The 25,932-nt window shown below is 53.3% G+C and overlaps 2 protein-coding genes across 8 annotated transcripts in view; one reads left to right on the top strand and one right to left on the bottom strand.

Moving 5' to 3' along the window:
- Positions 1-12,128, bottom strand: part of ATG4B (autophagy related 4B cysteine peptidase) — a 16,953-nt gene extending 4,825 nt beyond the window's left edge. For both annotated transcript variants that reach the window (XM_054073984.1, XM_054073985.1), the window contains exons 1-10: positions 12,049-12,128; positions 10,114-10,212; positions 8,711-8,782; positions 6,266-6,364; positions 5,572-5,673; positions 4,738-4,810; positions 4,388-4,467; positions 1,811-2,007; positions 1,011-1,089; positions 153-298 (exon numbers count right to left, since the gene is read on the bottom strand). In XM_054073984.1, coding sequence (XP_053929959.1) covers positions 153-298; positions 1,011-1,089; positions 1,811-2,007; positions 4,388-4,467; positions 4,738-4,810; positions 5,572-5,673; positions 6,266-6,364; positions 8,711-8,782; positions 10,114-10,212; positions 12,049-12,058 — 957 coding nt within the window. In that variant the 5' untranslated portion in view covers positions 12,059-12,128. The remainder of the gene's footprint in view (positions 1-152; positions 299-1,010; positions 1,090-1,810; positions 2,008-4,387; positions 4,468-4,737; positions 4,811-5,571; positions 5,674-6,265; positions 6,365-8,710; positions 8,783-10,113; positions 10,213-12,048) is intronic.
- Positions 12,109-25,932, top strand: THAP4 (THAP domain containing 4). Of its 6 annotated transcripts, none has more exons than XM_054073980.1 (6): positions 12,109-12,394; positions 13,964-15,120; positions 22,204-22,363; positions 23,247-23,356; positions 23,687-23,790; positions 24,142-24,477. In XM_054073980.1, the coding sequence occupies exons 1-6, from the start codon at positions 12,378-12,380 to the stop codon at positions 24,259-24,261; spliced, it is 1,668 nt and encodes a 555-aa protein (XP_053929955.1). In that variant the 5' UTR covers positions 12,109-12,377; the 3' UTR covers positions 24,262-24,477. The 6 variants fall into 6 exon arrangements, with proteins under 6 accessions (XP_053929955.1, XP_053929954.1, XP_053929951.1 ...); XM_054073979.1 differs by lacking the exons at positions 12,109-12,394; positions 24,142-24,477 and adding exons at positions 12,512-12,840; positions 25,778-25,932 and having other exon boundaries at positions 13,943-15,120; XM_054073976.1 differs by lacking the exon at positions 12,109-12,394 and adding an exon at positions 12,514-12,840 and having other exon boundaries at positions 13,943-15,120.

The raw sequence follows: 25,932 nt of genomic DNA, 5'->3' as shown, positions 1-25,932 counted from the left end.
CAGCAGCACTTCCCAGTGCATGGCAGGGTTGGGGAGTACCCAGTCATCCCCACTGCCTCCGCCAGTTCCCTGGGGAAAGGGATACGGTTGTGAAACAGAGAGAACGCAACCCTGCTCCTTCGGGAGATGGGAAACAAGCACCAGGAACGCACCACTGCGATGGAAGGGTCGAGCTCAGCGATGCTCATTCTGCAGGGAGGGTGCTGGCAGTGGAAGCTCTCATCGGGGAGGCAGCTGCCATCGTTGGGCTCCACTGCAGGTTGCGTAGTGTGGGGATCCAGGTAAATGAGCTCCTCACCTGGACAGACAGACAAGGAGACATCAGCAGGAAGAACCATGCCAGAAGCTGGTCTTCTGAGAAGGAAATGGCGAGATACAAAGAGAAGGAAGAGTGATGACAGAACCAGCTCTTATAACCCATGTTCTATCACATGGAAACCCATGTTCTATCAGGGTAACTTGCTTCCAGCCACTTTCCCAGATGCTTCTCATCTGGCGAGAGCCAGCCACCAGCAGAACTGCGCTGCCCACTCCTAGAGACACCCCGGCTTGGGGCACAGGCACTGCCTGGGTACGGTGCCAACGTCCTGTGCAAGCTCAAGTCAGCCCCAGAAATCCAAAGCACAACCAGATGAAGGTCTTGGGCAAAGAGAGAAAATAAGAGGGAAGGACGAGAGTAAAACGACGACAGTTTGTAGGGTTTCAAAACGGGGACAGCTACAGGACAGTTAAATCCAGCCAGGCCCCTAAAGGGAGGTCAGCTCTCTGTAGGAAGTGTCTACACAGAGCTGTTTACAGACAGGATTTAGCATCACGCAGTGGATGTTTACGGCCTGTACTATGGCCACTGTTCAAAGCCACATCACTCAGGTCCTCACAAAGAGCTTCAGGCCATGCTTCCATCAGGCAAAAAGAACCCTGCAGCAGGCACCGCAGCCCAAGAAGGAGAACTGTACCACTCCACAGATATTTTTTAACTGCAAAGTCTTTGCAGGACTCCACACACTCACCGACATAGCCAATGAAGTAGTGAGCACTGTTTGGTTTCCCTCCGATCACTCCCAGGGACTGGGGCATCATGAAGCAGTGCTGGAAAAGCAATACAGAAAACACACAGCTGATAAGACAGTGAGACAGCAGGTGGTAACAACGACAAACATCAAAAAATGCAGCGGGAAAGAAAGATGGGGATACTGAAAATCAGCAAGAACAGCCATTTCTGGAGAAAAGCTCCACCAGGAAGGCTGAAAAGTGCAACGCAGGGCCTTCAAGGAACACAGAAGCAGCTGAAAAACACGTTTAACTGCTGACAGGAGCACAAAGGTGGGAGCAAATGTAAGCAGCAGCAGGACTCCTGAACCTAGGCTGGGTAAGTCCTGCAGCTGTCATGAGGTTGCAACAGTGCCCTTGAGAGTAAACAGTCATTCAGTTCCTTATGCAGCTGAAGTACCCACGCAACATTTACTGAGTTAAGGGCAAGTAACTTTCCGTGACTACTCGGATCAGAGCTTGTACAGCAAGACACTGTGTGCCCTGCTTTGTGTATCAACACCATAAATCCTGCAGCCTCCCGATCTTCCACACTGCAACCATCAGCCATATTCCAGCCTCATTCTGCAGTACAATCTCTGGCATCAGAGCCACTGGGCGTCTGCCACACCGCGCTCATCCACGCTTCAGCTGCCACCACGCACACCACAGTCATGCTGAGCAAACGCTTCAGCAGGTCGGGACTATCTAAACACAAAGAGGGACCGAAATGAAGTCCTTACGCATCAGAATACCCAGAATTCAGCTCCAGGTCCCCTACCTTTAGTGTTTCAATATAAGCTTCATTGATCTCTGTAAGCCCAAGGCGGAGAGGTATCAGCAGCACCAATGGTTTCCACAGGGAGAGCCGATCTCTGACGCCCGCATCCGCCGGGCACCCATTGTAGAACACGTCTGACTCCAGAGCTGGGCACGCTGCAGCTCCAGCACACGGGAAGTTGGACTGGCACAGCCGCCCTATGGAAAGGGAACAGGAGCAGAAAGCATCAGAAATCACCTCTGTTACCTGACCTTGAGTCATTCTATTTGACCTCTGATCAACAACTGCTATTTACTAGAAGCCAACAGCACCTATAAAAAAAAGGGACCCTTAACGAGGTCCAGTGTTTGGATAATGTGGTGTGTTTACTCCTGCAGCAGTCCTCTAGGGCTCTGCATTCCATCCAAGATGATGCCAAAGTGTGCAGCACTCACTGCCACCACCTGCTGGGCCCTTGGAATCCAAACCCATCCAGCAGGAGCTGTGCCGATGTGGTTGAGCGAGCTGATCAGGTCAGGCCAGTGTTATGAATTCAGAGAGCATGGAGGCAGGAAGAAAAGAACCTGGAGTGCTCAACTCCCAAAAAATTAATGGAGGATATGATGTTGAACCGAATGAGGAAAGCGTTACGGCTTAACACAGGAGATATTCACCTGGAAACAGTGCTGTAAGGTGATATGAACAGGAAAGCTGGGGAGGGGTTCTTGGTTGGGGAGTGCAGGGATAGGATCACGGGGAATGGTTTTCAGCTGAAAGAGGGGAGATTGAGATGAGATCTTAGGGAGAAATATTTTGCTGTGAGGGTGGGGAGGCCCTGGCCCAGGGTGCCCAGAGCAGTGGTGGCTGCCCCATCCCTGGAGGGGTTCCAGGCCAGGTTGGATGGGGCTTGGAGCCCCTGATCCAGTGGGAGGTGTCCCTGCCAGCTCCCTTCCAGCCTAAACCTTCCCATGAGACACAGTGTCTGTCTGGAGCAGCTGTAGCTATGCTGGAGCTCACTAAAGCCTTCACCAGGGATCATTCAGAAGCCGCTCTAGAGACCTGAAGCAGGACAATCATTCAACTCCACAATTTCAGTGTGAGCTTTGCCTGTGAGATATGGGGCAGTAAAACTCCTCCGGGTACACGTATGACACAAACACTGTGCACCCTCATTCTCCGGGCTTGACAAACACAGATCCAGGCTGCAAAGCAACCAATTATGGAAATGACATACAGAAACCTCTCCCAGCCTACCTGTCCCACTGTCCAAATTCATTACTCGCTGGGTGTGTGAAGAAACAACCCAAGCCCCAAAGAAACCCACAGCACTTTAATCCTGAAGTCAAGGCAACTGAACAAAAGGCTGGAGGCTCATTTAATTTATTCCTGGCTGTAGCTGGATGCCAGGACACTCAGCAGGTGGGACACAGCATAAACAAACAACTTCATCACTGGCCACTTCACCAGGGTGTTTCCTCACTACCAAGGGCTTTGAACCCAGCTGAACGAGGAGAACGGACGTTACACCCAGGGCTGGAAGAAATAGGACTTTGATCTAATGCTGCAGTGTGAGACGACCTGCACTGAGGAGCCTGTGGTTGCTCCCTGTGCTGTCCCCAAGGAGGGAGGAGTTGTACATGTGCATCATATTAGAGTTACAGGAGGCCCTGAGAAAATGGAAAGTCATTATTTGATGTGATTTATCCTGCTGTCACGGGGTTTTTTGTTGCAGCAGCCGGCCTGCTCTGATGAGCTAAAATCAGCCGCCAAGCAAGGGCTGTTGCTGCACAGGTATCACTGCAGGTTTCCTCATCAGGCCAAGCAGCTGGCAATTGTGTGCTGTGATCCAAACACATTCAACCCAAGTTTAAAGAGACTCAGCTCACCTTGCTGCGCTGGCAGGTTTGGCAGCACTGCGGGACCACAACACAGCCTAAAGCCACCCTGCTGCATCCAAACCATTCACTGCGAACACACTCCAAGAGATCTGACACATATCCTGTTACAGCTGCTGCCAGGTACTGGGACCTCAAAGCGCATCCAGTCCCAACCCCTGCCATGGGCAGGGACACCTCCCACTGGATCAGGGGCTCCAAGCCCCATCCAACCTGGCCTGGAACACCTCCAGGGATGGGGCAGCCACCACTGCTCTGGGCACCCTGGGCCAGGGCCTCCCCACCCTCACAGCAAAACATTTCTCTGTCAGATCTCATCTCAATCTCCCCCTTCCAATTTAAGACCATTCCCCTCATCCTATTCCTGCCCTCCCTGATCCAGAGCCCCTCCCCAGCTTTCCTGGAGCCCCTTTCAGGACTGGAAGCTGCTCTAATGTCTCCCCACAGCCTTTTCTTCTCCAGGCTGAACAAGCCCAACTTTCCCAGCTTGTCTAAGACATCAAAGTCAAAACTTTGATGATTCAAAAGGATGATTCTAATGCTCCTGAACAACAATTCTCATTTGGTTTCAGCATGTTTGGCCAAAACTTTAAGCTAGAACATTTACTTCATGCTTATTGGGTTGTACTTCATGCTCTCCAATATTTTTCTGGCTTCTTGCTGCCAGGGGATCTACCAAATTGTACCCCTATGTGATACTTACGGATTTCTTCCATCACTACGGTGTTGTCCATGGCTATATGGACTGCCAGGGAACTCCAGGTATCAAAAGTCGCAAGTTTCCTATAGAAAAAATAAAAAGAAAGCAAGCAAAGTTTACTTCCAACTGCAAGACAAAGATAGTGGTGTAGCAAAGAGAAACTAGCCTGAATTTAGAACTTAAAGCCCATCCAGTTCCAAACCCCCAGCCATGGCCAGGGACACCTCCCACTGGATCAGGTTGCTGAAAGCCACGGCAGTCAATGGGCAGGAACCCATGAGCCAGGAGGTATCTACAAACCAAATGACCCAACTGTGCGTTTGGATGATATCAAGGAAATACGCAACACTTACTTGAGCACTTGTGCGACTGTGTTTGGTCCGTACCACTGCCCTATGGATTTTCCCTCTCCAACTCCCATCTGGGCTGCATCACAAAAGAAAAACCGAAGAATTTAGGAAGTAATTTCACCTACGCTGTGTCCCTTCCTCAAGAAATCTCATTTGGAAACATTCTTGAGTTAGCAGAATCTGCCCTTCCATGGCGTATCTTAGTGTAGACAGGAGAGAGAAGCATCTCCACAAGGGCTGCACAGCAAATCCTCTCCCCACAAGGCAGTAACAGAGAAGTTCAAAACACAATGTCACCTTGGAGGAAACTATGCTTGGAGCGTTTGATTACCAGAAGCACTCTTGTAATCCGATGTTCTGTTTGCTGAAGCTATAGGTGCCTTAGTGCCCTACGAGGAGAACTGGAAGAGGCTGCTTCTCTTTTATTTGTCAGGGAGTTGATACCAAAGTGAGATCCGAGTCCATTTGCTATTTCTGGGAATTCCTTTGCTCAGCAGTCTTCTCGTATTACGAGGTCCTAGTGAGAACTGCAACCAATGCGTTCCTCTCACCTTTGCTAGCTCGGACATGGGAAGAGATGCTGAATATAACCTAAAGCATCAGGCAAACCCGGCAGCCTTAAGCATCCGAGTTGAGAGGAAAAATCCAACACAATCCAGCACCAGGAGTGGCAGTTTTACATCACGTCACAAAACAAGCAGCGCAGCGGCATGTACTACCTGTCCTACTAGTAGGTGGGTTTTGGCTAAGCTATTAAAACAAACACAGAGTGATATTCTAAACTCATGGGAAACCCAGACTGAACACCTCTGTGCTCTACAGCCCCCAGGCTCTTACCAATCTGGTGAATGGAGTAGTAGCTGTCTTTTTTGTCAATGAAGGCATTAAGAACGTTGAAGTAATTATCCGTCTGCCTCTTTCCTTTTATCCACCTCCAGTCTACAACAGAGAAGGGGAAACAAATAAAACATATTTATTAGCAGACAGAGGCTGTGAGCTACAATTGTTTTCCCTGTGCATCAACCAATTGACCCAGTATTCATGTCACTCTTTTATTACTCACTACAAACATTATTCCCACCCAAATTCAAAGGCCATCAATGACTGTCCAAAAAATGCTCTGGTGGAGCCGCTTTCAGACGCAGCACAAGAATAGAAGGATTCAGGGAGAGGAGACTCCACTCAGCTTTGCAACACAACTATAAACAAGAAACAATCCAAGTAGTTTTAAACTTCAGCTACACAAAAAAACCTCGAGAAAAATTTCGCATGCGCTTGGCATCAGTGGATGTAAGCAGCGTGTTCCAGCGTTCTGCATTTTTCAGGGCTTGGACAACTGCACCAATCCAGGTAGATAGCAGGGGAAATCCCACTGGAGGAGATCCAGCAGCTTTTTCTTTCAACAGCCCTGAACTTGGGAAGGCTGAAGAAATAGAGCCCTCAGCAATTCCGAGCAGCGCCCTTGTTATCTGCTGTCCTTACGAGCACTGCGCTTGTGGAAGGACAAGGCCCCGGCTGCGTGCTGGTTTACCTCTTCCCAAATGTCTGCAGACCAAGGCCTGAGCAAAGATCATCTGGCCACACCGCAGCATACACCCCCAGCCAGTATCCGATGTGGGACCAGTTCCTCCTGGAAACGACGACAGAAAAGAAACATGGAATGAGCAGCAAAACAGGGCCAAGAGGGAGGTGAAATGAAAGCACTGTACAGGTAGGAGGTTCACTCAAGAAACCAGGGACTAAGGACTCCCTTAGCTCCCGCACCTATGGCTGAGGAACAAAGATGTAGTTACCAGCAACTAACTTAATGACATCCCTTAAAAATGAACAAACTCACTCCTCTAACACTAACTGAAAGGGGAACAAACATCCAAGGGAAATTCAAACAGCTCAGTCAGAACTGGAGCTGTATTTTGCAGGAGTGCAGCAGCCCCTGAGCCAAACGGCAGATCCAACCCCAGTTCAGAGAGACATTTCTCAGAGAGGTGACTTTCATTACAGGTGATTTCTTGTAACCCTTCTCATGAGCAGGCAACTCATCCTGCAAAAAATCAGCCCCAAGGAATTCCCATATCATGAGCAGCTATGACAGGAGGAGATTCCAAAATGAACAACATAGGCCAAAAAAAAAATCTCACCAGCAAAAAAAAAAAAAAAAAGACTACAGCAACAAAGCTCCCATATCCTACAGAATACTGGGAGAATAATCTGGATATTGGCTCACGCTGGAAAGTCTGTGACAAAGGCTTCAAAGCTGAAAGCATTTCCTTGACAAAATCATAGAATCATGGAATGGTTTTGGTTGGAAGGGACCTCAAAGCCCATCCAGTCCCACCCCTGCCATGGGCAGGGACACCTCCCGCTGGATCAGGGGCTCCAAGCCCCATCCAACCTGGCCTGGAACCCCTCCAGGGATGGGGCAGCCACCCCTGCTCTGGGCACCCTGGGCCAGGGCCTCCCCACCCTCACAGCAAAATATTTCTCTCTAAGATCTCATCTCAATCTCCCCTCTTTCAGCTGAAAACCGTTCCCCCTGTCCTCTCCCTGCACTCCCTGACCCAGAGCCCCTCCTCAGCTTTTCTGGAGCCCCTTTCAGTGCTGGAAGCTCCTCTAAGGTCTCTCCAGGCTAAACTGCTGCTCCTCCACTGAGGCTCTGGCTGTTATTACAGCCTTCATAGATAAAACATTTCGCGTGACCGCAGCAACGGAGCTGTCTCACAAGTGCGCAGTCAGCTGCGCTTCAGCATGGCTGGAAGAAGGAGTTGCTTTGTAATGCTGCTTTTTTCTTTCCATCCCATGCAAGTGCCCTGCGCGAAAAGCGTGGGGAGCATCACCCCAGAGAACCATTGAATCAGCTTCTCGATGGTCAGCAGCAATCTGCAATTTATATCACGTCTAACATCCAAAATTGATAAAGCTTTATAAAATCAACACAGGACTTTCCCCTTAGCCTTGGAGAAGCTTACAGTATTTAAGCAGGCAAGCACAGAGCGGCGGCCAGCGACAAAAGGGGTGGCTGGGAGAAAAGAGACTGCAAAGGAAAAGGTTTACTGCGCAACATGCAAACCACAGCTCTGCTGTAAATGGGAAATGACTCAGAAAATGGGATTTCTTCCCATCCTTACCCTTTAATAACTCACACAGAAACCTCAGTCATGTTTGTGAGCCATAGTTAAATGCACGCTAACTCTGCAATTTCACACATATGTTTAACACTATGGTTAAAAACTTGTATTTAAAGGGATTACGCTGCATCAAAGGTGTCTCGTAACTTGTTAGCAAAGGGTTTCCCAGCACAGAAAGAACACAACAAGCCAGAAGGACCAGCTATGGAGAATTCTTCAAATCTGAGCCATTTTCCTCATCAGCTGCTGGGGATAATGCTGACAGTGGGGACACAGATGGGGTTTGCATCCCCACTCACCTGCTCTCAGACCTCTTCCGACACCCCTCCCACCCAGTACACAAAACCACACCACAAAGAATAGTTTAAGGAACCAAGACGTCTTCGTTTGACTTCGCTGGGAAATGTTCCCCGATTACTTGAAACTGTTGGAACAGGTCCAGAGGCAACCATGTGGATGACCTGAGGGCTGGAGCACCTCCCATATGACAGACAGAGTTAGGGCTGTTCAGCCAGCTTTCCTGGAACCCATTTCAGCACTGGAAGCTGCTCTAAGGTCTCTCAGGAGCCTTCTCTTCTCCAGACTGAACACCCCCAACTCTCTCAGCCCATCCTCATAGCAGAGGTTCTCCAGCCCTCAGATCATCTCCGTGGCCTCCTCTGGACCCATTCCAACAGTTCCATCTCCTTCCTATATTGGGGATTCCAGAACTGGACAAAGCCTACCCTATCAACTACATGAAATGCATTTCAGATTCCTTTAACCAGAAGTGAATTAATATCATACTTGTAGAGACTGTTTTGTTAGAGATAACTGGACTGTTGTCACTTAGACTCATCCAGAGTACATACCGATAGCAGGGAAGTTCTTTCTGTAGGTGAACCAAAGCCGAGAGGTCACATCCAACAGGATCTCTTCTTTCTCTGCAAGTTTTCCAGCATCAATAGGCACACAGATGAGGTTGGCACCAAACACAGCTAAACCCCCCTCCCACCCAGCTTCACTAACGACAACAGCATTTCGCTCCTGACTTGGTGTATGCAGAGAGGCAAACCTGGCTGAGGAACACGGCAGCACTGCTGTGCAGAACAAACTTCCTTTTTTGTCTCCCGTAATAAGTGCAATCAACCCAAAGATATCACAGCCACGAGCAAAATATGAAGCAGTAAAGCATTTTCTTGCCTTTCACCTGCGTTATCCCTTTGCCTCAGCCATCCTGGCCTCAAGAGGCAAGGCCCAATAACTCTAAAAAGCCAACTTTCTGCACAGAAGTATCCCAGGGCCTGCAGAGAATCATTTGGTTGGAAAAGACCTTAGAGATCATCGAGCCCAACCATCCCTGTCCACTACAACACCAGACCCCTGAGCACCTCACCTACACGTCTGTTAAACCCCTCCAGGGATGGGGATTCCACCACCTCCTGTGCAGCCTCTGCCAGGGCCTGAGAGCCCTTTTGGTGGAGAAATTGCCCAATCTGAACCTGCCCTGGAGGAACTTGAGGCCATTTCCTCTAGTCCTATCGCCTGTCAATGGGGAGCAGCGTCCAGCATCCACCTCACCACACCCTCCTTTCAGGCAGTTGTAGACAGCGATGAGGTCTCCCCTTGGCCTCCTTTTCTCCAGGCTAAACACCCCCAGGTCCCTCAGCCGCCTCTCAGAACCCTTGCTCTCCAGCCCCTTCCCCAGCTCCGTTCCCTTCTCCTGACGCGCTCCAGCCCCTCAATGTCCTTCTTGGAGTGAGGGGCCCAAAACGGAACCCAGGATTCAAGGTGCGGCCTCACCAGCACCGAGTGCAGGGGAAGGATCACTCCCCTGTCCTGCTGGCCATGCTATTCCTGATCCAAGCCACGATGCTGTTGGCCTTCTTGGCCACCTGGGTCACTGCTGGCTCATGTTCACCCACTGTTGACCAACACCCCCAGGTCCTTCTCTGCCAGGCAGCTTTCCAGCCACTCTTCCTTAGCCTGGAGCTGCATGGGGTTGTTGAGTCCCAAGTGCAGGACTCAGCACTTGGCATTGTTGAACCTCATTCCGTTAGTCTCAGCCCATGGATCCAACCTGTTCCGGTCTCTCTCTAGAGCCTCCCTATCCTCAAGCAGATGGACGGATGGGCAGGGCACTGACAGTCAGTGTGCTCTGCCAGCAGACTGTACTTCTAAGGTCTGCAGTCACCTTGCTGCTCAGATAGCAAAGTGCAACGTTAACAGAGTCCTCTGGAGCACCAGAGCACGTTGCATCGCACATGCAACCTACCTGTAAAGACACTGTATTTCCGGCCAAGGATCCAGACGGGCTCTTTGGTCTCGGGGAAGTCTTCGTATTCAAACCTGAGAGTGTCATAGGTAAGAGTGGCTGGAAAGAGAAAAAATGAAATGACACTTAGCTGTTCCTTGTGTTTTAAAATCACACAGAACTACAGAAGCGGAGCTGCTGTGGATCAGAGCAGCTTCCACACCCAGAGAACCTGGCTCTAACTGGCAAGGAACGGCCTGGCTCCCCCTGCAACCACCAGCTCTGGAAGGCATTGATTGCTGACGCAGCCCTGGCTGCTCCACAAGCAGAAAAGCAAGAGGGATTTCCAGGCTGGGTCAGCACTAAGTTCTGCCGGATGCAGAAAATGGTCAAGGAAACATCTAGGACCTCATCCGACAGCCGCACTCTGCTTCCCACAAGAGGCACCATCATGCACACCAGAAGAGTCACAGCAACAAATGTCAGGGTCCTCTGCTCACAGAATCATAGAACGGTTTGGAGTGGAAGGGACCTCAAAGCCCATCCAGTCCCACTCCCTACCATAGACAGGGACACCTCCCACTGGATCAGGGGCTCCACGCCCCATCCAACCTTGGCCTGGAACCCCTCCAGGGATGGGGCAGCCACCACTGCTCTGGGCAACCTGGACCAGGGCCACCCTACCCTTACTGGAAAACATTTCTTCCCAATCAAAATCTCCCCTCATGCAGCTCAAAACCGTTCTTCCTCATCCTGCCCCTGCCCTCCCCGATCCAGAGCCCCTCCCCAGCTTTCCTGGAGCCCCTTTCAGTCCTGAAAGCTGCTCTAAGGTCTCCCTGGAGCCTTCTCTTCTCCAGGCTGAAGAACTCAAACTCTCTCAGCCTGTCAAAGACATTGAAGTCAAAACTTTGATGATTCAAATGGAAACACAGCAAGTGATTTTCCCCATGGTTTGCACAGCAATTTAGCCACCACTCCCTCCAGCATCAATCACCTCACACACAGCTTCCCTGCACGGCTTTTCTTGAAAAACTTTTTATATAAAATACTGAAGCAGGGATTTGGAGTGAAGGGAAAACCAGGTTTTTCTTCCTTCCCAAATTTCTTCTTGGGCTTCCCTCATCCTCTGGGGAGGCCTCTCCTCAGAGACGTTTCCCCAACTCCATCAGCCTCCAATTAGCACCTCCACAAAAGCACCAGAAATGGGGTGGACGATCACTTCCCACAGCTGAGAAACAAACTTCGGAGAGGAGGAAAGCTACTGACGTGGGAGGCTTCAAAAGAGAGTCATGAGCAGAAGGCAATTGCAAAAGAGCAATTGCAAAAGAACAGCCTGAACTCTTATCTCTGTCCTTTACAGGAGAAAGATCGTGTCTTTTCTTTCTCCTAAGCTCTTTCGAACAGAACACATCCCAACTACCTATGAAACACGGAGGAATTTGGAGACAGCCAGGGAGGAAAGTCAGTGTGCTGGCAAGTGGTGCTTTCCTGGAGGCCCAGAGCAAACAGCTTAAAGTCTGCCCATCAGCTCCCTGAGCACCCCAGGGGCAGGGCTGGGTGCCAAGGGGCTGGAGCCCTCTTTGCTCCTAAGCCCAGAGCCCCGGCTGCTCTTCGCCCAGGAGACCCAGCCCTTCTCCCCACCGCAGAGAGGTTCCCCCTCCCTCGATGAGCCTTGTGGCACTCACACAAACGGAAAGCAAAGGGATCTCCCGGCTCAGGCTGTGCAATTCGACTTGCAGGAACGCGTTCTGTTCCCGGGCGCTCTGGCACAGGGAAGGAGCGGCTCTGCACCCCTCGCTGGGGCCCAGCGCGCAGAGCACCGGCCCCGCTATCGCCCCCCCCGCCCCGGCCAGCGCTGGGCGACGCAGGAGGGCCTCCTCAACCCTGCCCCGGGCTCAGACCGCCCTCGCCGGGCCGCCCCGAGCCCCCGGTTCCTCCGCCGCCCCCGCCACCCACCTGCGTCCATGGCGGCGGCCCCGCCGAGGGCTGCGGCCGCTGCCGTCGCCGCCGCCACATCCGGTCCCGGCGCGACTTCCGGCGCGCACGCGCCGCCCGGCCAATGGGAGAGCCCCTGGCTGCCCCTGCCCCTCGGCGATTGGCTGAGCCAGGCCCGTCACGTTCCGCGGCGCCGCGCGGCTCCTTCCGACCCGTGGCGGCCGCCATTTTGCCGTACGGAGCGGCGGCGTGGGGAGCGGAGGGGTGCCCGGCGGGCGGCGCGGGCCGGGCTGGCGACGGCGGCGCGGAGCGGCTCCGCTCGTGGCGCGCGGCGCCGGCGGGAGCGGCCCATGACACGAACGCCCGGGTAAGTGCCGCCCCGCGGGCGCCGCCATCGTGTTGTACGGAGCCGGCCGAGCCCCGCCCCTCCCTCCCCGGCAGCGCCGCCCCCCCCTCGCCCGCTCCTCTCGGAGGCGCCTTTTTCGGCCCCAGCGGCTCATCGGGACGCCCTGCGGTGCCCGTAGGCGAGCGAGCGGCGCCGGGAGCGAACCTCCCGCTTCCCCATCCATCCCCCGTCAGCGCAGCCCTACGGCCGAAAGATGGCGGCGGCCATGTGGCGGTCGCCATGTTGTCGCGGGCAGCGCCAGTCAAGAGCCTCGATGCCGGGGTGACCCGGCGCCGCCATCTTGCCGTACGGCAGCCCGGGCGGGGGCCGGGGCGGGCCCGGCCGGGGGAGATGGTGATCAGCTGCGCCGCCGCCAACTGCTCCAACCGGCAGGGCAAGGCGCGCTGCGCCGCCGTCTCCTTCCACAGGTAAGGGCCGCCCGCCGGGCCCGGGCATAGCCGCCGCCCCCCCTCCGCCTTTGTCTCCCGCGGCGCTGAGGGGAACGGAAGGGGAACGGGAAGAGTGTGGGGGGGAAACGGGGAGCGCTCCCAGCAGGGCCAGGGGCTGCCCGTGCCCGGGGGAGGCCACCAGTGCCCGGGAAGCAGCCACCAATACCCGGGGGTGGCCGCTGTCATTGTAGGCCAGTGGCCACCGGTGCCCGGTCAGTGGCCACTTGTGCCCGGTTGTGGCCACTGTCTTCATAGGCCAGTGGCCACCAGTGCGCAGCAGTGGTCACCACCCTCCCTAGCCAGGGCTGACCAGCCCTGGTCACCATCCTGGCCGGCCAGTAGCCACCAGTGCCTGGGAAGTGGTCACTCGTGCCTAGCCAGTGGCTACGGTCCGTGCAGGCCAGTAGCCACTGTTCTGCCTGGGAAGTGGCCACCTGTGCTTGGCCAGTGTCTGCCATCCTTGCAGGCTAGTAGCCACCGGTGCCTGACAGTGGCCACCAGTGCCTAGGGGTGGCTATCGGTGCCTGGCCAGTGGGCACCTGTGCCCGGCCACTGGCCACCGTCCTCACAGGCTGGTGGCCACCAGTGCCTGGCAGTGGCTACCATCCTCACAGGCCAGTGGTCACTGGTGCCTGGCAGTGGTCACCACCCTTGCTAGCCAGGGCTGCGTGGCGGTGGTCCCCGTCCTGCCTGGCAGTGGTCCCCAGCCAGGGGCTGCCTGGCGGTGGTCAGGTCCCCCAGCTGCAGCCAGGTTGTCCAGCAGCAGTTGCGTTCTCCAGGCTGCCCAGCAGTGGTCACGTCCCTCCAGCCAGGGTCGCAGTCTCCAGAGTGGCCGGTGATGGTCGCATCGTCTATCCGTGGCCAGGGTGCCCGGTGGTCACCAGCCGGGCAAGCGGATGAATCGCCGGCGACAGAGGCGACCATGCTCTTCAGCTCCGTGGCATTTGTGGGTGGAGCGAACTGGTCGTGAGCTCTTTGGCCCAAAGCAACGCATCCTGGAACAAATGTAACCCCTCAATGCAGCTTCCATGATCCAAACCCAACCCTTCTCACCTCCAAATCGCTACTTATTTTTTCCTAGTTTTCGTTTGTTTTGTTGTAGGTTCCCTCTGAAGGACTCAAAGCGCCTGATCCAGTGGCTCAAAGCAGTTAAGAGAGACAACTGGACGCCCACCAAGTACTCGTTTCTCTGCAGTGAGCACTTCACCAAAGACAGTTTCTCGAAGCGGCTGGAGGACCAGCACCGGTTGCTGAAGCCCACGGCCGTCCCCACCATCTTCCAGCTCGCAGAGGAAAAACATGATGACCTGGGGTATGTTGGACACAAAAGAGAAATAGCGAGCCCGGCGCCGCTGCGGGATGGAGAGGATCCAGGGGAAGGAGGCTGTGAGGTAGCTCAGAGGACCTCATCTTCTGGCCAGGACTTCATGGTGATGCAAGGGACGAAAGAGATGGAGGAGGAGACTTTACAAGCAGAAATCGGATCAATGTCCGAGGACAAGGAGAGCCTCTGCGGTCAGCTGGACGGCTCTCGCAGAAGGACGTTAGGTGATAATTTGGTTGCAAAGCGTAGGACTCAGAAGAAGCCCAAGAGATCTTCTGTGGAGGACTGTCCAAAAGCTGCCTGGGTGGGCAGCTGGGTGGCAGACAGGAGTGGCGTGTCTGTTGACGACTTCACACCTCCCGCGTCTGGTGCTTGCAAGTTCATCGGCTCCCTTCATTCCTACAGCTTCTCCTCCAAGCACACCAGGGAGAGGCCCTCTTTCCCAAAAGAGCAGCTAGAAAGGAAAAGGCCAAAGAGAGATGTGGAACCCAGCTGCAGCAACCAGCTCGTGGGACACGATAAAGCCGTAGCCGAAGGCTCCCCGACTTCCTCCCTGACTGCCACCCCTCAGAAACCTTCCCAGGGTTTATCGGCATCCCCAGCAGACCTCACCCCGCAGCCGGCCACTGAGGCCGTGGTGGGACAGAAGGGGGACACGGATGCCAACCCCATGTCCATCAACGAGGTGATCATGTCGGCCTCCGGAGCTTGCAAACTCATCGACTCCCTCCACTCGTACTGTTTCTCCTCCCGGCAGAGCAAAAACCAAGTGTGCTGCCTGCGGGAGCAGGTAGAGAAGAAGAACGGAGAGCTGAAACTCTTGAGGCAGAGGATCAGCCGCTCGGACAGTCAAGTCAGGAAGCTGAAGGAGAAGCTCGATGAGCTGAAGAGGATTAGTTTCCCTTACTTGAACAGCCTGCTCTCCCAGGACTGTGGTTAGTATTCCCAGGGGCTTTGCCGTGAGGCAAAGCTCAACGTTTTCTGAGCAATAAGGCTGTTGGAGTTAGAGGTGGTGAAGATGTGGTGGGTAAAAGGGATGAGCAAAGTATGGTTTTGGAAGGAGAAGTAGCAGCTGGTGTTAGACCAAGTGATAGAGGTTAGACAGACAGGGGTTTGGGCACATTTCTTAGACTTAAGGCGAATCCTGGTGCGGAATGGGGAGTTAGATTGTGTTTTTGTAGACAACTCTCTTGGTGAATTTGTTGTTGGTTTTTTTTTTTTCTTCCTGGAATGTTTTAACTCATTTGTGACTCAGCACTGGTTGGGATTTGCCTTCCCTTGGATTTTGCCTGTGAAGCGTTTTGGTGTGTTAATGAGCTGCCGTGGGCAGCAGGTATCTGGGAAAGCTGCTGTAGACTTCTCCAGTCACGTAGGAAGTGCTTGTGATCTTACATTTCATGTACTACGCTCGGGATCTGTGAGACTTTCATGAGGTGGAAGGTGTCATCTGGGATGGTGTCACTTGCTGGTCACAAGGAGCGTCCCCAGGACTCAGTGTTGGGGCCAGTCTTGTTTAATCTCTTTATCCCTAATCTGTATTGAGTGCCCCCTCAGCGAGTTTGCAGATGACACCAAATAAGACAGCAGTGTCGATGTGCTGGAGGGCTCTGCAGAAGGACCAGGACAGGCGGGATCCATGGGCCAAGGCCAAGCGTATGAGGTTTAACAAGGCCAAGTGCCAGGTCCTGCACACAACAACCCCGTGCAGCTACAGGTATGGAGAAGAGCGTCTGGAAAGCTGCCTGGAGGAGGAGGCCCTGGGGGTGTTGGTTGACAGCGGCTGAACATGAGGCAGCAGTGGCCCAGGTGGCCAAGTGGGCCAAGAGCATCCTGGCTTGGATCAGCCATGGAGTGGCCAGCAGGAGCAGGGAAGAGATTGTGCCCCTGCACTTGGCGCTGGTGAGGCTGCACTTCAAATCCTGGGTTCAGTTTTGGGCCCCTCACTCCAAGGACATTGAGGGGCTGGAGCGCATCCAGAGCAGGGAACGGAGCTGGGGAAGGGGCTGGAGAACAGGAGGTCTGAGAGGCGGCTGAGGGCCCTGGGGGTGTTTAGCCTGGTGAAAAGGAGGCTGAGGGGAGACCTCATTGCTCTCTGCAGCTCCTGGAAACAAGATTGTGGTGAGGTGGGTGCTGGGCTTTTTTCCAAAGTAACGAGTGATGGGACGAGAGAAAATGGCCTCAAGTTCCACCAGGGCAGGTTTAGGTTGGATATTGGGAAAAATTTCTTTGTGGGAAGAGTGGTGAAGCTGTGGCAGAGGCTTCCCAGGAAGGTGATGGAGTCTCCATCCCTGGAGGGGTTTGAAAGCTTGTAGAGGTGGCACTTCGGGGCATGGTTTAGTAGACACGGTGGGGTTGGGCTGACAGTTGGACTGGATGGTGTTAGAGATCCTTTCCCACCTTAATGATTCTGTGACGCTGTGGTGCACAGCAAGGTCACTTCTTGTGTTTGGTTTGATCATTTAATCAGTTGGAAGGCAGAAGAAGTCAGGAAATGGATAATAAAGGGAAGAGTCATAGCTGCCTCATCCCTGGAGGGGTTCCAGGCCAGGTTGGATGGGGCTTGCAGCAGCCTGGTCCAGTGGGAGGTGTCTCTGCCCATGGCAGGAGTTTGGATCTGGATGGACTTTGAGGTGTCTTCCTACTCAAACCATTCCCTGTCTCTCTGATAGTCGTTGTTGGTAGCTACATTTCGATTGTCCCGACTCACCCGATGCGTAGCCATGGTGATGTTATGAGCTGGGAACCTGAGCCCGCGTGGTTTTGCCTTCTAAAGGCAGTGCCTTTGGGATGGGGAGCGTCAGTAAAGTCACCGACTGGTTTGACCGTGCAGGTCCTTACCTGCCTGCATCCCAGCTCTCCGCGCTGCAGGATCTCTCTCCTGCTGCCTGGCGTTCACCTGCTTCCGCACAGTCGCCAGCACAAGGATGAGCTTTGGGCCCTGACCCCTGGAGCAGATCTTCGCTTGGGTGCTCGTTCCCAACTGGGGTTTTCCTCCAGCGACATAGGTGTGTTCCTGCTGACTGGATCCAAACAGCAGATGACTGGGAAGAGCAGGTTCCTGCAGAGCTGCACGCGAGGCTGGTGACTCAGCTGGGTGAGTTTGGCTCCTGGAGTGCTCCGACTGTCACAGGGTGCTCAAGCAGCCTTTCCCAACCTGTCTTACCAGGTGGACGGACTGAATGGTTTTAGAAGCCCCATGCTGTTCCCTGCACAGCTGCCGCAGTGACCTTTTCCATCTAATGTTTGGATTTGCTGCGTGTTTGGCAGGATAATGTTTCCTTCTGAGGTTCGTGGGCTGAAGGCTGAGGAACGCCTCTAGCAGAGGAGCGCAGTTAGGCACAGCGCACCAGGCAGAGCGCGGTTAGATGCATCTTCTGCATCAGGATGCATCCTACATCAGGATGCTCTAGGAGAAAGCAGGGAGAGCCAGCGAGCAAATATGGATCCAGTGTCCTGGGGGAGGGAAGACTATTCCAACAGCAGTGTCCTCTGGTACGTAAGTGCTGTCTGACCATCTTGTTCTGCTTGAAGGTTCCACAGCTTTGGTAGTGCAGGTGGGAGAGCAGACATTGCAGGATCACTGTGCCTTAGTGTTCCAGTTTGGTTTGTAGTAAAACTACATCTCCCAGCAGGCAACTGGGATAACTGTCTTACGGAATACCGAGCTCACTTCCCTTATAGCCATCTTGTCAACCTGTGCCCAGCACTGGTAAGCGAGGGTGGTTTGGGAGCCAGACCAAGCAATAGAGGCCTAACCCAACAGACCATGGCTGCAAACACAGGTACGATTCCTGGGGACTGTGGTTATCACAGAGGTAAAGCTGTTGGAATTCAGCTGTTGGAGCCGATGTGGAGCCCCTTCCACGCTGTGCTGCTTTCGTGAAGGTCGTAGTAAAGGCAGGAGAGTTTGCGAGAGTCCACATGAAAAATGATAAGGTTGCTAGGAATCTGTACGAAACCGTGTTCCTTCCAGCTTTAGATTTGTCTTTAAATGTTTGTACAAAGACAGCATAGAAACAGGGTCATTTCTAACAGTTTTGACACGTGAATGAAGCATAATTGGTGAACTCTGGGGAGAAACCGAAGGACGCAAACACAGTAAGGACAAGCGCTGGCCTTTCTGCATCCCAGTGCCCCGTGCGATCGCTGCGAGAGGCAAACACTGTCTGAAAGACACGCAGGTGACTCTCAGACAGTGAAGTTACTCAGAGGAGACTGAGCTGAAGTCGGAAACTGATTCTCCTTTATCTGAAACCACAACACCAATCGAGCTGGCAACAGAATTTTGTTCTTACTGCAGAAAACGAACAGCAAAATCACATTTCTCATTGATGATGAGAAGTGGGGCTGCGCAGGGACACGAGATGCTGTGCTTTCATCTGGCTATGCAGAACTCAAGCACCAAAGCATCCCTGGCCAGTTTAGCTTGAAAAGGAAACGTTTATACTGGATCACAGAGCTGTGCCCTTAGGAAAATTGCCTCTACCAGGGCAGGTGATGTGAACTGCACGATGACTTGGAGCGAAGGATGTGTCTGTTGGTGGATGCTGCTGGAGTTGCTCGTGCAGAAGTACCTCCCAACAGGCACTCAGTCGAGAAAATACCACCCAGATTTCCAAAGTAAAATGATGACTTGGGAAGAGAAATGCTGTTGTTCTGGGGTGAAAGGTGCTGCTTGTGGGTTTTGTTTCCTGGGATGGGAAGGGCCAGGGGAGAAGGTTGATCAGTAGTGGGTGTTACAAGGAGCAAGGGAGCTATAAAGTCAGCCAGGAATAAGATAAGGGGTGGGAATATATGTGCAGAGGTGAAAAGCAGGGCTGAGTCTGCGCAGGAGGTGCTGTGCTCCACACAGGAGCGACCGGTGTGCAGGCGCTGCCTGACACACAGCAGCTTTGGGATGTTGGTCATGGAGAGGGTGGCTCTTTATGGCACCATGGAGAGAAAGGGGGCTGGAAGGTGTGAAACGAGACTTTTTTGCTCTGCTGTTCCTGTGGGGGTTTTTCCCCAGTGGAAAGGTCTCCTTTTTTCTAGTGTTTTCCTCTGCATTAAGCATTTAATTTGCACTGAGTCGGCAGTGACTCTCAACAAAGAACCAGCTCGCAACGAGGAAGCAATGAAAATGCTAACTAAGGAGAACTGGAGAGAAAGTTAAACATATTGAGGGAAGCTCGGACAGGATGTTTGGCCTTCTTATAACAGTGGATCGGCTTAAAGTGTTTTCTCTGTGTTCTGTAGTGCAGGAGAGCTCCAACCGTGGCTGCAGGCACCGCAGTGTCTCACCACGGAGGTGAGAAACGGAGACAGGAACGCAGCAGTGCTTGGTCATGAAATTAATTACTAAGGCCATAAGATGAAAATTTATGATTATAACCACATTCTCAGCTTTTAGAGCGGAGATTGAGCCAGAGCGTGTCAGCGCTAGGAATTCAGCCTGGAGAAGAGAGGTCTCTGGGGAGACATTATAGGGCCTTCCAGTACTCCAGGAAAGCCGGGGAAGGGCTTTTTCCAAGGGCCTGGAGTGACAGGATGAGGGGGGATGGCTTTAAATTGGAAGGGGGAAGAGTTAGATTGGACATTAGGAGAAGTTCTTGATGCTGAGGGTGGGGAGGCCCTGACCCAGGTTGCCCAGAGCAGTGGTGGCTGCCCCATCCCTGGAGGGGTTCCAGGCCAGGTTGGATGGGGCTTGGAGCCCCTGATCCAGTGCGAGGTGTCCCTGCCCATGGCAGGGGTGGGACTGGATGGGCTTTGAGGTCCCTTCCATCCCAAAGCATTCCATGATTCTGTGCTGTACTGGTTTACTGGAGAAGCATCACAAGGCGTGTAAAAAGGGTGCAACAGTTAGGAAAGGCAGCAGAGCGTAAAGCTTCCTTCTGTTTTTAACTATGGAAAAAGTATGTGGAACAAGGCTGCTTCCGAGTTCCCAGAACCTTGATGGTGGCAATTTAAATCCAGTCAGTGACTCGGCTGAAGAAGGGACCGCAGGAGCCTGTCCAGCTGTTGCTGGACGTCCCACATTTTGAAGCCTGAGAAGCTGCTGTATGAGTTGGTTTGGCTCTGTTGGGTTTTTTTTAAGCATCATTTTTGCTTAAGTTTCCTCCATCAGGTATTCACCAGCTTAGGTGAGACAGGTCGGCGGAGTGCTCACGCTGCAGTTTTGCTGATAGAGCTGCGTAGGAATTTGTGCCAGCGTAACTTTCCATGCCAGGGATCCCACTTGAGAGCCGCACTGGCTGAAACCTGTGCAGACATGGCCTGAGGGGGGCTGTCCGGCTGCTCTGTCTGGTTTGTCTCCTGCTCCAAGGCCTCAACACCCGGTTCCAGTCTTACTCCTTACTCCGGCAGTGCAGGGGTGTTGGAACTGGGTGATCTTGAAGATCCCTTCCAACCCAAACCACTCTATGACTTCTGAACCCTCTGTGAATGGGAAGGATGTGGAGTTTGGAGGAATGAAGTGGCATCAGAGGGTGAAACGGAGCTCAGTCATGTGCCCAGGAGCGGGACAAGGCAGTTTTGGTCCAAGTGACTTCCTGAAGAAAAGAGATCTTGGTGATCAGGTTGCTTATGTGCCTGTGGTTTTTGTCTCCCAAACTGTTGCATCTTGTGAGCTTCTTGGCTGATTTCAGTCGGGTTTTGTAGAGGAACAGAAGTCTGGCACAGGGAGGACGTGGATCTGTTGGAGCGAGTCCAGAGGAGGACACAAAGTGGGAGGCCACTTTAGAAGTGGGTAAGCTTGCCTGGTCAGGCACCTCCAGCCAGGCTGGACATTACACAGCAAGGCTCTGGAGCCAAGCTGTGGGTGCTGGAAACAATCTGTTGGCTTCTCTTGGCTTAAAAACATGGGAATGGCCAATGCCATTTTTTTTTCCCTCTGTCGTTTCCATGCTTTGTCCTGAAATGCCCCAAGGCTGATGGAAATGCAAACACTCAATGGAGAGCATCCTGCTGCCAGGTGTGTGCCACCTCCTGCCCCAGGAGAGGGCAGCAGCAGCCCAGGCTGCAGCCTATTCCAGCTGCTCCAAAGCTTTCCTCCTCTCTTCCCTGGTGGGAGTTGGAGCTGGGAGGGAAATGCAGTGTGTGCGAGTGGAAGGCAAATAGTTGGAGGGGGCACAATACACTCTGTGCTCACAAAACATGGATCTGTTGGAGCAAGTCCAGAGGAGACCATGGAGATGATCCAAGGGCTGGAGGACCTTCCGTACGAAAACAGGCTGAGAGAGTTGGGGTTGTTCAGCCTGGAGAAGAGAAGGCTGAGTGGAGACCTTAGAGCAGCTTCCAGTGCTGAAAGGGGCTCCAGGAAAGCTGGGGAGGGGCTCTGGATCAGGGAGGGCAGGGATCGGATGAGGGTAATGGGTTTGAGCTGAAGGAGGGAGATTGAGATGAGATCTTAGGCAGAAATGTTTTCTGTGAGGGTGGGGAGGCCCTGGCCCAGGGTGCCCCGAGCAGTGGTGGCTGCCCCATCCCTGGAGGGGTTCCAGGCCAGGTTGGATGGGGCTTGGAGCCCCTGATCCAGTGGGAGGTGTCCCTGCCCATGGCAGGGGTGGGACTGGATGGGTTTTGAGGTCCCTTCCAACCCAAAATACTCCATGATTCCTCTGAAGTGAGGCTGTGTTGCCTTGTTCTCCAAAACGTGGTGCATACTCAGTGCTTGAGAAGAATCAGGCCAGACCATTAGAGATTTAATTGTCATTTAGTGATAATTCTTTACACTGAGATTTCAGTCTTCTCCTTCCTTGTGTGTAGGTGGGAGGGGGCTTTCTCTTCAGACCAAGCTGCAGAGGGGAGTTGGAAATGGACTGCCTAGATTGTGCTCTGTGTAAGCCCCAGAGCAGGTTTGGAAACAGACCTGCTTTCTGTTCACTGTTCCCTGTCTCCCCTCGGACCTCGGAGCTGATGCTGCTGTGGAAAAAAGTGTTGCTGCCACGTTGGACCGTTCAACGTTGGTTTGTGTTCACCTCCACCCAGCTCCCAGCAAGCTGCAGAGCACACAGCCCTGAATTTTCTTCCTTCTCCCTCCACAGAGACTCCCCAGCTGAATCCCGTGATGGAGCCCCTCTCCTGGATGCTGGGCACGTGGCTCTCGGACCCGCCGGGAGACGGCACTTTCCCTACGATGAAGCCCTTCCAGTACCTGGAAGAGGTGCACATCTCTCACGTGGGGCAGCCCATGCTCAACTTCTCGTAAGTATGAGGGTTTATCTCTGTCAGCAGCAGCTTTTTCATTCTGAGTGACCAAATGTAGAACTCCAAGGCCTCATGAACAATAAATTGGAATATGAGCTGAACTTTTATTCTTCATGAAGGGGGAGAAATAAGTTTGCTCTGTTACTGCCTGCAATTTAAATACTCAGCTCCAGCTCTAAGAAGTAGCTGTAAATTATCCATCATTTTCCATGTTTACATCTCCCAGCCAGGAAGCGTTGTCAGTCTTTCTCTTCCAATCACACTGCAGGCAATCATGTGCTTAAATAAAATACTGTTTCCTCTGAGATGAAACCACACCTCGAATGGTGTGTTCAGTTTTGGGCCCCTCACTCCCAGAAGGACATTGAGGGGCTGGAGCACATCCAGAGAAGGGAACGGAGCTGGGGAAGGGGCTGGAGAACAAGGGTTATGAGAGGCGGCTGAGGGACCTGGGGGTGTTTAGCCTGGAGAAAAGGAGGCTGAGGGGAGACCTCATCACTGTCTGCAACTCTCTGAAAGGAGGTTGTGGTGAGGTGGGTGCTGAGCTCTGCTCCCAAGTGACAGGTGATGGGATGAGAGGAAATGGCCTCAAGTTACACCAGGGCAGGTTCAGATTGGACATCAGGAAAAAATCCTTCACAGAAAGGGTTCTCAGGCACTGTCAGAGCCTGCACAGGAGGTGGTGGAGTCCCCATCCCTGGAGGGGTTTAACAGATGGGCGGGTGAGGTGCTCAGGGATCAGGTTTGGTAGCGGACGGGGATGGTTGGACTTGATGATCTCAAAGGTCTTTTCCAACCAAATGTGATTCTATGAAACCAGACCAGACGCCATATTGTCAGCGTAGTGAACAGCGTCCTCTGTGTTTTGATTCTCCCTCAGGTTCAACGCTTTCCATCCGGACACCAGGAAGCCCATGCACCGGGAATGTGGATTCATCCGCCTCAAACCCGACACTAACAAGGTGGCCTTCATCAGTGCCCAGAACACAGGTACACTCCTGATAGCCACGTTGGGGAAAAGAGGAGCTCTTTGCTTGGATGGGCCATTGTGTTACTTTCCCAGATTACTGCACCTCTCACGGTTCCTTTTAATTTGTTTTCACTGGATAAGCTTTAAGGTCCCTTCCAACCCAAACCTTTCCATGATTTTGTGATTCTAAGTCTGTCTGGTGAGGTTTTTTGAGGCAGAATTCAGTATCTGGTGTGTCAACTCAAACCATTCTTCAGGAAGAGTGGTAGTCTGTTACGTAGCCGAATAATTGTGATATTGTGAAGTAAGCTTTGTAGCTGAATAATGTCTGTGACGCTGCTTCTCACTAGGTCTGGTGGAGGTGGAGGAGGGGGAGGTGAATGGACAAGAGCTGTCGATAGCTTCTCACTCCATAGCCAGGATCTCCTTTGCCAAGAAGCCCCACGTAGAGCAGGTGAGTGCATACATGGTGAGCAGCTCACGCGCAGTACTGCTCACCCCAGAAGGTGTCTAGTTGATGGGACAGGTTGATTAGCATGCTTTAATTACAGGAGCGGTGCAAGGGCACTGCCTTGCTCTGCGGATAATGGTCCCGGGGCTGGGAGCTGCCCTTTCGGAAAGGGCTGTGTTCTTTAGGAGAGAAAACTTCTCCTTTCCTGGCGTGGCTGTAGGGAGCCAATCCTTCCCTCAGTGGCACTGGCAGCAACTGCAAGGATGGCAAAGGGGAGGATGAGAAAGTGCTGGGAAGGAGTTGAGCCCGTGGATGCTGTTTGCTTGATTCGTTGTTTCCCCACCCCCCTTTTAGATTACCAGAAAATTCAGGCTCAATTCTGATGGCAAACTCGAACAAACTGTCTCAATGGCAACCACTACGCAGCCCATGACTCAGCACCTTCACATTACCTACAAAAAGGTGATGCCCTGACGCCAGGAGGGCCGAGCCTCCCTGCCGAGGGCGAGGAGCGGGCTGTTGTGCACCGAGAGCAGCGGCAGCGTGGGAGCGCAGCCTGGCAGACCCTGGAGCTGGCTGCCTGCTCTCTTCCCCAGGGCCATAGAGCTGCCCGTCCTCTTGAGAATGTTCCTCAGATGTTTCTGTAATGGTATATTAAAAAAAAAAAAAATAAAAAAGCTTTTATTTTTATGGCTGTGCCCGTGGGCGTGATTGCAGAGCGATCTGCGTGTCCCTCTGCTCTGGCAGTGCTTACAGAGGGGCTTTGTCATGCCTGATCCGTAGCGGGTGCTGGGTTGCAGATCCAACCTCCTGGACCCTTTTCTGCAGCCAGAATAGTGCTGTGGAAGCAGCAGGATCAGGCATGGATGTGCCATTGAAGGGATGGGCTGAAGGGGAGCAGGAGGCAGAGTAGGCAAGGTGTGCTCACAGCCTAGAAACCATGTCCTGGGCTGCATCCAGAGCTGTGGGACCAGCAGGGATGAAGGGGACTCTGCCCCTCTGCTCCGCTCTGAGAGACCCACCTGGAGCCCTGGGTCCAGATCTGGAGTGCTCAGCACAGGGAGGACATGGAGCTGTTGGAACGGGTCCAGAGGAGGCCACGGAGATAACCTGAGGGCTGGAGCAGCTCCTGTCTGAGGACAGGCTGAGAGAGTTCAGCCCAGAAAAGTCTCAGGGGAGACCTTAGAGCAGCTTCCAGTATGGAAAGGGGCCCCAGGGAAGCTGGCAAGGGGCTTTTTCCAAGAGCCTGGAGTGATAGGAGGAGGGGAGATGGCTTTAAATTGGAAGGGGAAGATTTAGGTGAGACATTGGGAAGAAATTCTTGACACTGAGAATGGGGAGGCCCTGGCCCAGGGTGCCCAGAGCAGTGGGGGCTGCCCCATCCCTGGAGGGGTTCCAGGCCAGGTTGGATGGGGTTTGGAGCCCCTGATCCAGTGGGAGGTGTCCCTGCCCATGGCAGGGATGGAACTGGATGGGCTTTGAGGTCCCTTCCAACCCAAACCATTCCATGATTCTACCTCAAGGAAGATCCAACCCTTGTAAGGCTTTTGGCAAAGTCTCCCCTTGGCCCAGTAGCTGGTAGAGCTCTGCCTCCCCCCTCCACGCTGGCGAGGAGACAGCAGCCGGCTTGCCTGTGGCTCGTGTCACAGCGTGCAGCGTCTCCCTGCTTAACCTGAGACGTGCGGCGTCTCCAGCACCGGGACATGTTCCCATGTTTTGTACAACATCCCCATCAATATTGTAGAGCCCCACGCTGCCACCAGCCCAGTGTCACCCGCTCAGGGGCTGCAGCTCTTTGCCAGGGTGGTGTCGGTTCCTCCCCCAGGGGGACACTGGGGATGCTGGGGACACCAAGAGCTTCTCTGTGCCCACATCAGCCCGTGTCCAGGTGAGGACAGTAGTTAAAAGGCTGAATATTCGTATGTATGGATCCTTGCCAGGCGATCAGTGTTTAAAGGCTTTGATCTGCTGCTTCTTGATTTTATTCCAGCCCCTCGATTGAATTTCTCCCTGTAACCAAGCCTCGCTGATCCATCCTGGCCATATATAATGGATGGCTGGGGAGAGAAGGAACACAAACGCCGCTGTGCGTTGGTAACGATGTCCAGGCAGCAGCGCTGCAGGACCCTCTGCTGAAGATCCCCT

The sequence above is a fragment of the Cuculus canorus genome, chromosome 9 (genome assembly GCF_017976375.1).
Source record: "Cuculus canorus isolate bCucCan1 chromosome 9, bCucCan1.pri, whole genome shotgun sequence".
NCBI classification, from domain to species: domain Eukaryota; kingdom Metazoa; phylum Chordata; class Aves; order Cuculiformes; family Cuculidae; genus Cuculus; species Cuculus canorus.
The sequence above is the reverse complement of the archived record's forward strand: the minus strand, read 5'-3'. Positions and strand labels throughout refer to the sequence as shown.